The 16242-nt window shown below is 39.9% G+C and overlaps 1 protein-coding gene across 1 annotated transcript; it reads right to left on the bottom strand.

The window, feature by feature from the left end:
- Window positions 1–876: 876 nt before the first annotated feature.
- On the bottom strand, window positions 877–14372 carry LOC144631098 (uncharacterized). The gene is made up of 13 exons (XM_078489478.1): window positions 14296–14372; window positions 14115–14200; window positions 13899–14007; window positions 13615–13667; window positions 11683–11809; window positions 10465–10808; window positions 9994–10049; window positions 8952–9010; window positions 7556–7665; window positions 6138–6240; window positions 3771–4027; window positions 2403–2436; window positions 877–2216 (listed from the first exon to the last, which is right to left on the bottom strand). The coding sequence occupies exons 1-13, from the start codon at window positions 14321–14323 to the stop codon at window positions 1036–1038; spliced, it is 2547 nt and encodes an 848-aa protein (XP_078345604.1). The 5' UTR covers window positions 14324–14372; the 3' UTR covers window positions 877–1035.
- Between the last annotated feature and the right edge of the window lie 1870 nt (window positions 14373–16242).

The following is a 16242-nucleotide window of genomic DNA, read 5'->3' as shown; positions in this document are numbered from 1 at the left end:
TTTAATCCTATTGCATTATTTTCTACCGTTTTTAAAAGCTAAAGATGTAACTAATTATCCGTTTTCTTATCAGAACCTGAGGAAATGACTTTTAAAGTTCACAAGCTATAGGTAAAATCTCAGGTGTAGCTATTTTGTAAAATTGTCTTTTAAGTGATTCAGTGGAATTCAGTGGAACTTTGAAATTTATTTTGTATGTTTGGTGTTGTTAGAATTCACGTCTTTTGATAAGATATTTGAAACAATAACACAGAAGTTTGCAACAAGATGTAAATAATTTTGGTACATAATATTTGTCCAATTTATACTCAAAGTCCTGGTCGATTCCGTCTTAATTTGTTTCAATCTCAAGTCATTTTCCTTCAAACACTATCTATCTTTAGTGTCGCACAATCTTTCTTTGGTGTGTAACATTTACAAGTGAGACAATCCATTCCACAAAACACTTACAACTGCCAATACAAAACTGATAGATGAAGGCAAAATGACTTAAAACAGACATTTTAAATACAACATTACAACCCAAATAATGCACGTCCGTATTTATTGATAAACTGCCCTGGGCGCTTATTTTTGACCTTGGGGTGGGCGCTTCGGGGGCGCTTCGGCTGGGCGCTTTGTGTCACCGTTTCAGTGTTGTTGCTGCATGTTCTGCGTGGGGTGTGGCGTTCGGGCTCGTTGGGTGTCTCTGTGTCGTCTCTCCTCCCTCTCTTCCTCTGGGGGTGGGCCTCGGGCTCGTCTCCCCTCGGGCCTTCGGGTCGGGAATGAATAAATACAGTAGCTACCCTCCCCACCCTGCCCAACGTTGAATGACCACTAAAAAAGGACCCCAACAAAAATCCAATAATCCACCAAATATTTGGTGTTCTCTGGATTTCAATTTTGAATCTTGTATAATTTCAGAAATAGTTGACTAAACATGTCACCTAGACATCAAAACCACAACACCTCGTAACAGAACAATAATTAATTAAGAATTCAATTATTACATTACAAATGCTTCACGGCAATTATCCATTGAAGTTTCCTAGAATGTCATCTACCTATACTAACCTCCTGAATTTCTTTGATGGGAATATACCCATTGACTCTTGGCGGGACTGTTTTATCTAAGTTGCTTTCAAGTTCTTGTGCTGCATAATTTTCCTTCTCGGTTTCCTTCTGATTTTCAGCATTCTCTGTTGATTTTTGCATTTTGCTTTCAGCCGTACTTTCTTCCTTGCTGTCGCATTCTTCTGTGCCATTTTCTACTGGCTTGGTTCCATTTAGGTGCTTATCAGGTGCTGGCCCAGATCTTGGCTCATCCTTTCTATCTCTCTGAGCACCCCTCCTTCTAGATGGCCTGTCAGGTCTTTGAGGAAGTGCCTCTTTGTTCACTCCTTCCTTTTTCTCCAGAACATGGGCATTCTCACCATTTAAACAATCTGCAGAATTACTACTTATGTCAGTCTTGTGTCCATTCACGGCTGGGTCCTCCAGTGTAGAAGTTGACCCAACAGGGCCATTTTCCTTGTTACTGTTTTTCTTGATATCATGCTTCTTTTCTTCACAGACTGCTGTTTTCACTTCTTCCTTTTCCAGAGGGGCTTTATTACTAGGGCCATTTTCACTTTCTTCTCCTGGGCCCTTGAAATGAGCCCTATCACTGGCTGTGTTATGACCCTCAGGCCCTCCTCTCCTACCCCCTCTTCTCCTATTTCTATTGCGAGGCCTTTCGTCCCCACCCTCCCTCTGTTCTTGTAGTGACCGATTTCTGTTTCCTGATTGCGCATGCTCTTTAACAGTCTGAGATTGCTGCGGCATAACTTTCTCAGGATTGCTTTGAGATTGTTTGTCTTTATCAGGCTTAGACTCCTGTTGTGCATCTCCTGAGTTCAGAGGCGAATGACTGGCTTCACTATTTGGCACCTCATTCTTCTCATTTGAAATTTCAGATTTAGGATTTCTTTGAGGTGGTCTGCGTTGATTAGATCTCCTGGAGTTCCTAGATGATTGGTTACTATTTTGCTGGTCTTGTTGACTAGCTCTTGGTTCAGCTGGTCTGTTAGGCCTAGTCCTTTCGCGCTGTTGATTACCACTCTCCTTTCTGTCCCTTCTCTGTTGCTGACTCTGTGGAAGTGCTGTTTGTGGTCGCCGTGATGTTTGTTGTTGACGCGGTGCTTGAGAGGCTGAATTTGGCCTGACATTCTTGTGGTCAGGTTTTGATTGTTTTTGTCCTGAATGAAAAACCAGCATATCTTAGTTACAAGACTAGTTTAAAATTGAAAACCTCTTATCGATACAGTTTTTGGAAACACTGTCACACCCTTACTTCTCTTTCCATGCTCAACACTATTTCATCTTGTGAGTTAATGTATAAAAATTTACTGGAAATATAAAACTAGTCAAGTACTTGAATTTACCTTCAACATGTTTCCCAGGTGAAGATGATAAGCCCTATAAAGGACCATAAAAGATCAGTTAAAACAGGGTGAATTTCCACCAACATGTCATTGAGTAAAACTCACTATTATGGACCATATGAAAAATAATGTAATAAAAAAAAAAAAAAAAAATAAATTTTTTTTGTGAGGGGTACAAAACAGTCTTTCGACTGAAAACCGGGGCCCCGGGATCCCGAGAAGGAAATAGAGAGGTGTGGGTTTGGGGGGGGAGGAAAAAAGGAGAGGAGGGAGAAAAAAACCGGGGGGAAGGAGGAGAAAAAAAAAAAAAAACAACCCCCAATAAGCCCCGGGGCCGGGGAACGAACCCGGGCCACATTGGTGGAAGGGGAGCGCTCTAACCCCTGCCCCAACCCTACTCCCTCCAAAAATGATGTGAAAAACGTAAGTAGAACCACGATTGGTCAGGTGAGTGGTTTCAGACTGCTTAGGGACCAATCAGATTTCTCCCATTCATCGCAGATCAGTTTGCCATACAATAAATGGTATGTCCTTATTTTGTAACAGAGGTTCAAAAATTCAATTCAATTCAACTTCAGGGAAAATAGCAAATAGTTTATTAAGGAAAAATGATTCAATTCCCCACTTGGACTCAGCACCCAGGTGGGTAGGGCTTTCCTTTATTAGTCTGTAGGCAACAAACAGGCTAGGTATTTCAGGAGTTGTAGTGTAGAAAAGAGTGGGGTAAACTGTCAGTTAGGTATTTAAAAGACTTGTGAAATGGTTGATAAGTAATTCGGGAACTCCCAGGACTCAAGACAACACAAGCTTTGTATTTAGTTTCAGTCATCATAGTCTCCTCTGAAGCATTGAATTTGGGTCCCCATGCAATTGCTTTTTCTACTGATGTAAAGAGACAAGTCAAATGATGACTGAAAAGGAGACTACAATTTAAATTGCACAATCCCTAAAAGCATTTAGAAAGCCGTCTTCCCAAAGCAAATAGCATAGGAACCCTACAAATCATCTAACGAACATAAACATTTTTAGTGAAGAAATTATTCAACATGACACGAGCGTGGGACAAAGAAAAAATCTGAGTCCCCGACGTGAATCGAACCCATGGCCTCCCAGATACCGGTTCGGCGCTCTAACCAACTGAGCTACGAGAGACTCGTTGTAAGCTGGGCCATTTACTAGGTTGATATATGACACGCATCCTCCATACTGCTAGGATCAGCAATGTCGGAATCATCAAATGTGTAGTAAATAATAAACTAAGATGGTAAATTTCAAGCTCGGTGGTAAATAGTGTCATGTTGAATAATTTCTTCACTATTTACCACCAAGCTTGAAATTTACCATCTTTATTATTTACTATCAACATACCTGTTCCTGAAGAGCTGCCTGAAGTTTTGCATGAAGTTCCGCCACTTCTTGAAGAGCCTTGTGGGAAGAATTCTCGTCATTAGGTGCCGTGATAGCAGGAACACTAACACTTGTAGAGGCTGATGATGTGATTGTTTTAGCTGCAGATGAGACAGTTTCAGGCGCTTTCTTATCAGCGTTGCTTCTTTCAACCTTCTTTGAAGGTGGCGCAGGTGGGTTTAATGTAACTGGACTGTAGCAGCTCTTAATAGGCACAACTGAAAAACAATCAAACAAAGATGAATAAGAGTGATTTTTGATTGAGTATTGTACAGTCAACTCTCTCTAAAATGGACACCTTCAGGACCAGCTCCAACTGTCCTTCTTAGAAAGGTGTCCGTCTCAGAGGGAGTTAAGTTACAGTAAAATAACTGAAAAACGCCAGGGGTGGGATGAACGCCAGGAAATCGAACTCCCGAATATCAAGGGTTTTCAAGATGCGTATGAACCCTGAATCACTCTGGCCGCTCTGTACTCTGGATTGTCTGAGAAAGACAATCCAAAAATCCAGTTAAAATTCAAAGCAAATACATGTAACTGGCGCCAAACACAGGAATATGTGTGTGAGCAAGTCACAATTGGTTTTTCTTACTTCTGATTGGTTGAATGCAAGTTTTCTAAACCAATCACTTAGCATAGCAATGCAAATCGAAAGCAAAATAGGTGAATTAGTTTCAACAGTTACGGTAAGGGAAAATTGCTCAAACTGAAATCCATTAATAGACTCTTTTTAAGAGGTTTTCCAGGTCCTTGCTTATTAAGTACCGTAAAGTTCCGTGTATAAGCCGCACCCGTAGATAAGCCGCATCCCCGATTTGGAAGCTCAAATTTTGGAAAAAAATATACAGACCATAAAGTTTGAAGTTCAAGTGAAGTTCTATTGGTAAACAATCAAGGGCAAACAAGCACAGTTTCGAGACACTGACACGGTGGTTGTTGCAATGTTTAATATAAATTAAGACTTACGAAAGCTAAATTTCACTTGTCATACCTCCTTTTTAGTTTGAGTTCACAATATCTTAAACTTGGATGCTCTCTTGATATCATTTTTTCGAGATTATCACTTCTAAACGCTCCTGAAACACTTGAAATTCGTTCGAATCGTTCGCGAATGATGAATGCTTAGTAGCCAAGCTCTAAATTGTAGAGAGGAGTCTGGGCATTAAAAACAAACATGGCGGCATTTACATCGGAAGAAACCACGCTTTTATTTCAAGATTCTTGGAAACTGCTACCCGCAACAGGATAAAAACTTCATGCAGAATAAGAGTTTGTTAATACAGCAGATGTATTTGCTGTGAAGGTCAATAAAAAACCGAAGCGGTCAGCAATTTGCCTTGTGAGTACCGTAATGATTCGATTTAGCGCCCTCCTTCAAATAAGCGCCCCCTTCCGAATAAACGCCCCTCTTCGAATGTGTTTTTGCAAATAAGCGCCCCTATTCCAATAAGCGCCCCCATTCTAATTAGCGCCCCCGTTCTCATAAGCACCCCTATTCTAATAAGTGCCCTTATTGTGGATAACTGCCCATACCGAAGTCATTGACGTCAACTAGATAAACTCCTGACCGTTCGCCGTACAGTTCATGTATATATTTACTGCTAAAATGAACAATTCTTTAAAAAGTAACTGAACTTCAAACAATTTCCAACTGTTAAAGTTTCTGTTATTGTTAGATACATTTGGTTGTTTCTCAAGAAATTAAATAAGCGCCCTGTCCCGAATAAGCGCCCTGTCTCGAATAAGCGCCCTCCCTCGAGGTGCAAAAATTAAATAAGCGCCCCGGGCGCTAAATCGAATCATTACGGTATTTGCGTTTATCTTGGTGCCTTCTCACACGCGGCGGAAAGACATGATTCGAAGTGACTGGCACGCTTCACTGCAAACAGCTTTGCAGAGGAACTAAAAGGTAGTGAACAACAACAAAGTTTTCATGATGTCTTGAGAAGTTTTTTATGAATATTAATTAGGCCTTTGAGAACTCCAACCAGAGATGTTTCCGTAGATAAGCCGCACCCCCGATTTTTGACTTGAATTTAGAGGAAAAAGGTGCAGCTTATACACGGAACTTTACGGTAGTTGTTAAAAGGTACTACATATTTTTTTTTTAGTTGAAAAGACAAGAGGTATTAAATACAGTAATCTGTCACAAATACCGGTAACCAGTTTTCTGGAAAAAGGCAAAAAAGTGAAACTCTTTAATAAGCACTTTTGTAAGGCATGTAATCTAATAAGTTATGCCCTTGCAACAAGAATAATGATGATAATGATAAGCTTTCAATTCAGGTTTATAAGCTGCAGGTGAGGAATAATTTTTTTGATTCTTACCTTCTCCAAAATTCCCAATCGTTGACAACAGCTGGTCTTTATCCCCAACAAAACGGGTCGTTCTGGCCAGCTCCTCATCAATTTTCCGTTCAGTAACAAAATTCTGATAATTAACAGAAAGTGTTGTTAGTTAAAACTAAACAAAAATTGAACAGTATTTCATTGTTGTCATGATGCCATTGTCAAGTTATACAATGTATGTGAATTGAAAATTTTCAAAATTGTCAGAACTAATCATTCAACATAATTTTCAAAACATGCTGATTATAAGCAAGATTATTCACTTGGCATAGGTTGAATACTCGTGATTTGGGATTTGGGAATTGCAGTGCAGGAAGACGAATTTCGTTAGTTTTGTGCATCTAAAGCAAGAAGTGCAGCAAGCAATGTTGAATTAATAAAAAAATCTCTAGCGCTAGATGGCGTAGAATCTCCTACAAGGCAAGTTGATTGTGACGAGCGATTCAAAATAGTGTCAATTTCGCCTCAGACGTCTTTGGCGAGGCAAAGGTGGCAAACAGCCTTTTTCTTCTCGTCTTTGAGGACGAAACGTTTGGAAATTTCTCCAACGAGCATTCCAATAATCGATCCATTGCAAATCACAGCATGTCAAAAGTGATGACAACTCAGGCAAGCCGCAAGACGCCGCCTGCAAGCAATCATGATCGGCCATTGTCAAGGTGGTGGCACTTTTTCAACCAATAGGATTTTCCGTTTCTGGAGAAACGGAAATTCAATATTTCGAAAGATATCTACAGCCCTTCTATTTTTTTCGCTCTCTCTCGCCGTTTTCACCGCGCACTCATCAATCGAAAAAACATTAAAAAATAGAGGGCTGCGGAGAGTCTCAGACGTCTTTGGCGAGGCAAAGGTGGCAAACAGCCTTTTTCTTCTCGTCTTTGAGGACGAAATGTTTGGAAATTTCTCCAACGAGCATTCCAATAATCGATCCATTGCAAATCACAGCATGTCAAAAGTGATGACAACTCAGGCAAGCCGCAAGACGCCGCCTGCAAGCAATCATGATCGGTCATTGTCAAGGTGGTGGCACTTTTTCAACCAATAGGATTTTCCGTTTCTGGAGAAACGGAAATTCAATATTTCGAAAGATATCTACAGCCCTTCTATTTTTTTCGCTCTCTCTCGCCGTTTTCACCGCGCACTCATCAATCGAAAAAACATTAAAAAATAGAGGGCTGCGGAGAGTCTAATTGCAGGGTTGCCCCCCAGCATTGAATTTGCTGATACCGGTACCCATTTATACACATGGGTGAAGAGAAGCACTATTGAGAGTTGAGCGTATTGCCCAAAAACACAACACAGTGACGCTGGCCAGGGCTCCAACCCTGACCACTTGCTCTGGGGTCCAGCCACTAACCATTAGGCCACCATGCCTCCCACTGTGAGTTTTGGCTCACCTTTATTTCATTCCTTAACTGCGATACTTGTGCCTCCTGCATTCCACCCACTCTGTCTGACTTTAGCTTCAATGCTGCTGCGTTTTCTTGCCTTTGTTCCAACAATTCAACTACAAGTTATCACAAATGTTTTAGTTACAGTAGACCCCCGGTAACTCTAACTCAGATAACTTGAGCACCCTGCCAACTTGAAAAAACTTCCATTTCCCTTGGATTTGACCCCACTTTTCAGTCACTTTTACTCTGTTAACTCGAACTCGGATAACTTGAAAACCCCGCTAACTCGAACTAAATTTTGTTTCCCTTGTTCAAACTTTGGGTCATATTTACCGCGATAACTCGAATTCTGGTTCTTGCAATTTGCCACGGTTGCCCATTGATTAGAGCAATTTACAGATCACGTATTTGACAGCCATTTTCCACTCTCATCACAAGAATGTATTTCATGTTAGAGTTTCTGACGAGATAAGCGTAAATTGCACTGTACTGTAAACTGAAGCGCTGAAAAATCAGTAATAAATATTATTAACTTGGCAAATTTAATATTCAATCAACTTCAATAACTCGAAACCCCGCTAACTTGAACTGTTTTCCCTTTCCCTTCAGAGATCAAGTTACCAGGGTTCTACTGTATATCAAACTTGTGAGAGTGTTTCATCACATTTCCAAACAAAGAAGAGAAAGTATTTTTGTTGAACATCAATGTGGTTGGAAAATATGATAAGACACTCCTTGGGTGTGTTTAATAAATATATCTTCTTAATTGAAACTAAAACTTTAAAAAAAAAAGAGTAAAATCTATGCTAAAATATTATTGTTGTGTTCACATAATAATTAATTATCCAAACTATCATCACGGTTCTCGTTTCCTTTGTTTAAACTCGATCAATTATTATTTATGAGCTTGAGAAGGATACTGGATTGAGGCCAATAAACTACTTGCCATAAGTATGGGTCCCGAAAACATTTTTTAGCTGTAACAGAAAAAAATTACAATAGGCCATTTCCGATTACCCAATGCCTCTGTTTCAAAACGAGTCTACGTGCAAAACCATTCAAATCAAAATGAGTTTGATTTGCATGAAAATGGGCCTGTACAGGCCCATTTTCATGCAAATTATTGGGTAACTCGTGAAACTCATTTTCATATGAATGGTTTCGCACATAGACTTGTTTTGAAACAGAGGCAAAGGATTAACTAAGAAATGGACTACTCTTCCAAATTACCAATGAAAACAATTCTTCCAAACAAACAAAATCTGCAAAAAGAATGAGCATTTTGTGTACAGTTGTATAACCCCTAAACTTTCCTTTGTAGTTCACTGTTACTTTGGCCAGAAATATTCCCCTGGAGGTTTAACACGTCCTTTTTTATATTTAAGACTCATTTACTAACCTGCTTGCTTCTTAAATTCTTCCATTTGAGCAAGAAGATGAGCTTCCCTGTCATTCAGACTGAATGTAAAATGGAGAAAAACACAATGAAAGAAAAACCTCAAAACAAACATAAGGCAAAGGTGTAGTCTGTGTTTGAGCCTAGTGACCCATCAGGCTAGAGTTTCTGCAGCATGAAGCCACTAGGAGTATTTCTAGGAAGCTTTCTTTTTGTTGATGTGGGAGGCGCGGTGGCCTAATGGTTAGCGCGCTCGCCTCCGAATCGAACGGCCCTGGTTCGAGGCCTGGCCGGGGCGCTGCGTTGTGTTCTTGGGCAAGACACTTTACTCTCACAGTGCCTCTCTCCACCCAGATGTATAAATGGGTACCGGCAAATTTACTGCTGGGGGGTAACCCTGCGATGGACTAGCATCCCATCCTGGGGGGAGTAGCAATACTCTCAGTCGCTTAATGCTACGGAAACCGGGATAAGCTCCGGCCTGTATGGGCCACTAGGCTCGAAGCAGACTTTACCTTCTATTTGTTGGAAGGAACCCATTGGAATGTCGATTGCATAATTGTAGGGGATTTTCCAAAATCAGTAAACCACCCAAAAAGATGGCGTTTATATTACCATTTGTAATTTGGTTTACTGCTATTGTTTTCCATCAAGAGAGACTGGAACTGGAAACTGTGCAAATGGTAAGGAAATTTCAGATGTTCTGTTCTGAACAGAAAAAGAGGATAACCTCTAGAAGAAGTCCACAATTTCCGAACAGAATTTCCGAAAAATTACTGTTCTATTTGACTTCCAACTAAAATTTCCAGAATGGTAAGCACCCCTACTCTTCCTTTGAAGGGATGCTAGCCCATTGTATCTGGGTGTAGAGAGGTACTGCAAAGTAAAGTGTCTTGCCCAAGAACACAGCACCATGACCCCCACCCGGGTTGTACCCAGACCGCTCCATCTGGAGTCCTGAGTGCACTAACCATTAGACCACCACACCTCTATAAAACAATCATGATAAAAATTTAAAATGATAATCACGAGTTATCTTACTAACCATTGCCTTAACTCTTGAAATGTCCCAGTGATTATTTTGAAAGACTTGTCACATTCCTGAGGAAAGAAAACAAAATGTAATCAGTAAAAGTGAATTTATGACAATAATGTGAAAAAAAAATATGTAAATTTGTGGTTGTAGTGGTCATGAACTTATATATTAATTAGCTAAGTGACAACTAGTTTCCAGATTTAGATTAGATAGTTTTAGATTTTTTTGAAGACATGAAACAACAAATTGAAAAGTTTAGCCTAAATTTTTCAAGTTGTAATCCAATTCCATCCGAGCCATCCACAGCCAAAGACGCTTGTTAACAGTTTCAGTGTTTCATCATAGAAATGTTTATAACAATGGCCCATTCTTTTTAGGTTTCCAGTGACACAAATATAAATTTTAGCTGTTCAAAACTCTGTTAAAATCCATGGCGCTTGAACTTACAGCTAACATAAAAGCATGAAGGCAATAATTTACCTCTTCCAAAAGAAGCTGAAACCTTGGTAGTGAAACACTGGAGCGCTGAAGATCCTTCACTGTCTTTTTAAGAGCATCGGGACCAGTTGACGTCATCCTTTCAAACTTTGCATTAGCACTACTTTTATGACTGGGAGTACCTTGCGAATTCTTGGAGGAAGGCTCAGCATCTTGAGCGGCATCTGTTGGCTGATCAGAGTTAGAAGAAGGGAGCGAGATGTCTGAGCTTGATGGTGACGGTGGTTGAAGCAGAAGTAGACCAGGAGATGGGGCAGGGCACTCCAGGCTTATGGTCGCCGCAGATAGTGGCTTTTTGAGGTTTTCTTCAGCTGTGACTTTTGCATCTGGAAAAAAAGATGAGTCAGTAGTTGTCAGAAATTAGAGTGATTTCAATTGAGAGTCATAAACCAAAACCCAGTAATCACTCTCGACTGGCTAATCACAAAATACACAATCTCGTTCCCAGAGCCTGTGTTCCCCTTGACCGGCAGTCAGAAAACTCAACAGCTCTGGGCTAATCCAGTAAACCAGTCAAAACTTGAAGCAAATCCAAATAACTGTCAGTATTGATTATTATTAGAGTGATTTTTATTGAGTGTCATCAAACCAAAAGCAAAATTACCAGCTGTCTGTAAAAAAAAAAAAAGTAATTCAGTGGACCAATAAAGCTTGAAGCAAATACATGTAGCTGGCATAAAGCAGGGGAAAACGTTCATGTCACATAAAGCCAGACAATAATCCAAATATCAATAGAGATTTGAATCAAGCTGCCATTTAAACACTATACTTCTTTTAAGAATGGAATCAGAAGCAAAGAATGAAATCAAATTTCTATTTAGAAATCCAACCAACATTTAAGAATCACCATAACAAAACAACGGGCCATTTTTGAGTTACCCTTGGCCTCTGTATTAAAACAAGTCTATGTGCCAAACCATTCATGAATATGAAAATGAGTTTCGCCTACAGGTCCATTTGGTGTCGCACATAGACTCGTTTTGAAACAGAGGCACAGGATAACTCGGCAATGTACAAAAGTATAATAACGTTCTCACTAAATGAGTTGAAAGTGCCTTTAAAATAGTTAAAAAATCCAAACGTTTCGGGCTTAGCCCTTCATCAGTGGAAAGTCGATTTCAGTGGAGTGCCACGCAGCACAAGGAAATTTTTTTTGCATTTATCGTTAAATCGGCAATGGCCTGTTACAATAGACAATACCTTTGGAGTTGCTTTGTTTCAGATTTATATCATTTTTCTCACTGTTTTGTGGTATCACAGCAACTTCTGTTGACTCTGGCTCTCCACCTTTTGCCTGCTTCTTCTTGTTTCGCTTCTTTTTGGCATTCTACAGAAAAAAAAAATTATAACAGATAACAGCTGGGCTTTGGCTAGGTTCAGACCCGGTATTTTGTATTTTAGATCTCTTTAAACCATTTTTATACTTTAAGCTATGACCACAGATCGCCTCAGCAGTTTTAATAGTTCTTCCTATTTCTTGTATTGAAATTGAGACCTCATTCCTTGCGCTTTTTACTGTATATTTTGAAACAGTTACAATATATTGAAAAGATCAAACAAGAGGTTTAGATTCGATCAGTGCAGACAGGTTCTGTCTCAATTTCACCTAATCAGCACAAGATGTGACCATTTTAGCATGCGTTCAACTCCATAACATAATTTAAAAGAACCAACGTAAAATTCCCATTATAAGCCCTGGGCTTATACAACTTCGTAAGGGGTTTTGTGTGGGCTAATAAGCAGAGGGGCTTATAAACGGGAGGGCTTATAAGCAGAACAGTACTGTCATCAAGCAGAATTTGAGGGGGGCTTATAATCGGATGTATTTTTTGTTTCCAGGTAGATGGGCCTATACCCAGGAGGGAGGGCCTTATAAACGGGGAGGCTTATAATAACTGGAATTTTACGGTTTGTCACAGAGATTTTGCAGACACTAGTGGTAGGCAGCTTTACCCATAAAAAACATCATCTTCAATCATCTAAAGGAAGATATAACCTTAATTTGCGAATAAAAGTCAAGCTATGGCTTTAAATATCGATTTTTGTGAAGATGTGTGGAAACAACTTGAAAACTTTAGCCTAACTTTTTCAACTTGCAATCTGTTTCCATCTGGGCCATCTGCAGCCAAAGATGCTTTCAGTGCTCTTATATAGCAATTTTTAATAGACATGGACTATTATTTTTAGGTTTCCCTGCGACACAAATACAGAGATTCCAACCCTCCCGATTTGATCGGGAGTCTCCCGATTTGATGCGTTGCCTCCCGCTCTCCCGATTTTTATCAGATTCTCCCGATTTATCAAAAACTTCTAAAAACAAAGGGAAAAATTGCTAATCTTTAGTATTTTTGCGATCTGAGTGTAGACTAAAAGTAGTAAAAGAATAAACACTTCGGAATACCTCAGAAATGATGTCAAAATAGAGGAAGAGGCCCTTGACAGAATATAAATTTGCAAAATTTCCTGGGGTGGCATGCCCCCAGATACCCTAGGAGCTCGCGCCTATGGCGCTCGTAAGACCGCCTTCGGCGATAAAAAAACCTCCCTTTTTTCCTTCACAAGGGGTTGGAATCTCTGCAAATATAAATTTTGGCTGTTCAAAAATCTGGTAAAATCCGTGACATAGTCCCTTTTGATGAGGAAGTCAGAATTTTTCATGTCTTCTGCCGGAAGTTACAAAGCGTGTTAATTCTCACAACAGACGAGGCAAGGCATTTATCAGATCGATTTTCACTGTGAATGTTTTCAAGTGACTTAGATACAAAATGATATGATATGCGTTTTAGCGGCGTATCTTCGAAGACGTGCTAACTGATGTTTCGTGCTAGTGAACTAGTTTTCCGGTTTTTTAGGTTGCAGAAATTTGCATTGCTCCACATCTGACAATTCACGAGGGGTAATTTGAACAATACTGCAAAATATTAATCTACACTGTCGAAATCCTTCATGTGAATGAATCATAGCCGCAAGCTTTGAAAGCAGTAGTTTCTCACCTTGAAATTCGTTTAGGTATCGGGTGACCCATTTAAATATTTAATTCGACTGGTTCAACATCGAAGTGACGTGACAAATAATTAAAAGACCTGAAAAATAATAGTTAATACAGTGGTAAAAAGTTATTACTGTCCAAACCTTTGACTTCCTTCCCTGAGTATTCCACTCTTTTAAGAGATTATCCGCTTCTCCTAGAACAGAACGGAAAATAACGAGAATATGATTCATGAAACTTGTTGGAATTCGACATTCTTCTCCGCGTAGAAACGGGACACATTTGTGTCCACAGCGACTAAAATTTTAGTTTCGCTTCGAAAAGATGAGACCTCCCGTTTAACTTAAAATCTGCTAGTATCCATTCAGAAAAATTGCATTTCCCTTGCTAGAAACTAGTTGTAGAAGAAAAAAAAATAAAGTCTTACCATTCGTGAAGCTGGCGATAGCTGCTTCAACGTTGTAATCGCAAGATTGCAAGACCAGGGTTATGTCATCTTTGCTTCGAAGCGGGAAGGCTTCGCGAATAAATCCAATCTTTGAAGAGAAATACAGACAAGACACTTTAACATGTCAGCGTTGAATACAACTAGATTAATTCACGGGCTTGCGATCTGTGTCGATTAACAGCGAAATAAACTTACTTCTGTCTTGTGATTTGCGGAACTTTGCTGAGCGAAATTCGAGTCTGCAAGAACGCGGCCACTTCGAGTGTCAAAGAAGTCTTTTCCTAAAAGAGGAAAAAACAAATTACGTTTTCAAATTCGAGTCTAAGTTTTCTAGGAAAACGTAACCGCTTTCTCAGTACAGGGAAATTTTACGAACCTTGTTTCGCAGAAATTTTCTTCGCCATTTTGAACGGCGGAGATATCACTGGCCGGTCTGAGTAAAACCCGCTCGAATGCAGCGGCGACAGAACGTCCCGCTATCTGATTGACAGAGGAATTCTCCTCTTCTCTATGTAACAAGAATACCAATTTCGATCAAGCGTTACTAAACTTGCTAAACGATATTAAACCGCTGTTTTCATTAGCGTCTTCTTTCTTAAAGTTTCACACTGTAGATTCAACGAGATTAAAAAGAATTTGAGTGATTATGGTCTTTGTCTTTTGATAATTTTTGAGGAGAAAATTTGTTGAATATAATTTGATGGTGGCTTTGATACCGCGGTCAATTCTCATTACTAGCCTCGTTGTCATGTCATTTCAAGTTGTCCAGTGACCTACTGTGTTTACGCTGCCTGCATTGAATTCTGTTCCAATCACTGTCATCTTTACATATAGGGATTTTCAGAAAACCTTAACAAAAACAAACAATTCCGTATCGAGATCAAAATATGCGAGGAGGGCTGATGAATTATTCACATGAATGACCCTTTTGTCTACGATTAATGGTCATTAATCTTCTTACATTTTCATTCACGCTAGCTATATATAAACGATCATTCATGCAGTAGAGACATCTTTGTATTTTACTGTTACACGATATGCATTTTTTTGGGCGGACATATACTCATTTCTGCAAGGTTTTTTATCGAATTTAAATCACCACGTGAAGAGAAATTATTTCAATTTGGGTTTTTTACAAGTATTACATGTAAATTATACAAATGCAAAATCAAAATAAACTCGCCCGGCTGGTCGCGTGACCTGAAAACAACACCGGTGGTCTTTCCACTTGAAATGGCACGATTCAAAACAAACGCGGCTACCGAGCTTTCCTGAGACTGGGGAACTGCAGTGCTTAAAAAAAAAAATTCCATTTATTTGCCACATAGGCATTTTTAATATTATCTGTGACAATATAGAAGCAGTGGTTTTCTTCCCTCCTGGGCCTTCCCTTGCCGCTGGCAGCAAATCAAATCAACACTCAATCTTTGTTTAATTACATTATCATCTGACAAAGGACAGTTTTGTTTCTGGTGCTTTTGACATATCACTACATAGCAATGAATATTTCAATCGATTGCTGACAGTTTCTGTTTCACATGGCATTAAACCTTATCTGTTATCTTTAGGCCAAATAGAAGCCGGTTAGGGCCGAGGAAAATTATTTTCGAGAGCGGGCCCTCTCCTTATTTCAGGGTCTGAATGATCCACTAAGCTGAAGGTCTGAATCCGCTACTGCTGTTACAGATGCATATCAACCAATATTTTCCTCATTCCAATAATTTTTTCTCTTGATTGCTTAAAAAAAGATGAGATTAAAAGGGCCCTGGAAATAAGGTTGTTAGGAAATTTGGCATAGATAGCCCTCGATAGCCCTGGCACCACTGCCCTGGCACTCAGGTTCCCGATGGGGCGGTCGTTGTAAAAATCCGCTGAGCAAGGTGAGTGCTCGGCGGAGAGAAGCGACGGCCGGAAATGCGTCTGCTCTCGCAGGCTAGTGCGCACTCGAGATCGAGAATTTCGCCTGCACTCTTTTCGTACAGCGGACTCTCCCCACCGAAAACCTCTCTGAGGAGTATCTGCAGAGGAGAGAGGCCCTGGCACAAGAAACGAAGAGCTAGAGGTAAACGAACCATGGCAACACTATACAGCAGGACTTCTGGTCTTCACGTATGCCTACGTGATGTTTCTATATACTGTGTGAGAGAGTCCTGGCGTTTTTTACTTCCCTTTAGGATTTTGTCTCAAACAGCCACCAAAAAAAAAAATTCAAAAATCCTGTGTCCCCAGAATCCTTTGTTTCTTGTGCCAAGGCCCTGTCGGCTAGGAGAAGCAAAAAGGGCTATGGGGATGAGAAAGGGATCGATAGCCCAAGGATGTTGAT

Source organism: Oculina patagonica, chromosome 11, assembly GCF_052425735.1.
Source record: "Oculina patagonica isolate OP01 chromosome 11, crgOcupat, whole genome shotgun sequence".
Lineage (NCBI taxonomy): Eukaryota > Metazoa > Cnidaria > Anthozoa > Scleractinia > Oculinidae > Oculina > Oculina patagonica.
This window is presented reverse-complemented; position numbering and strand designations above follow the sequence as displayed.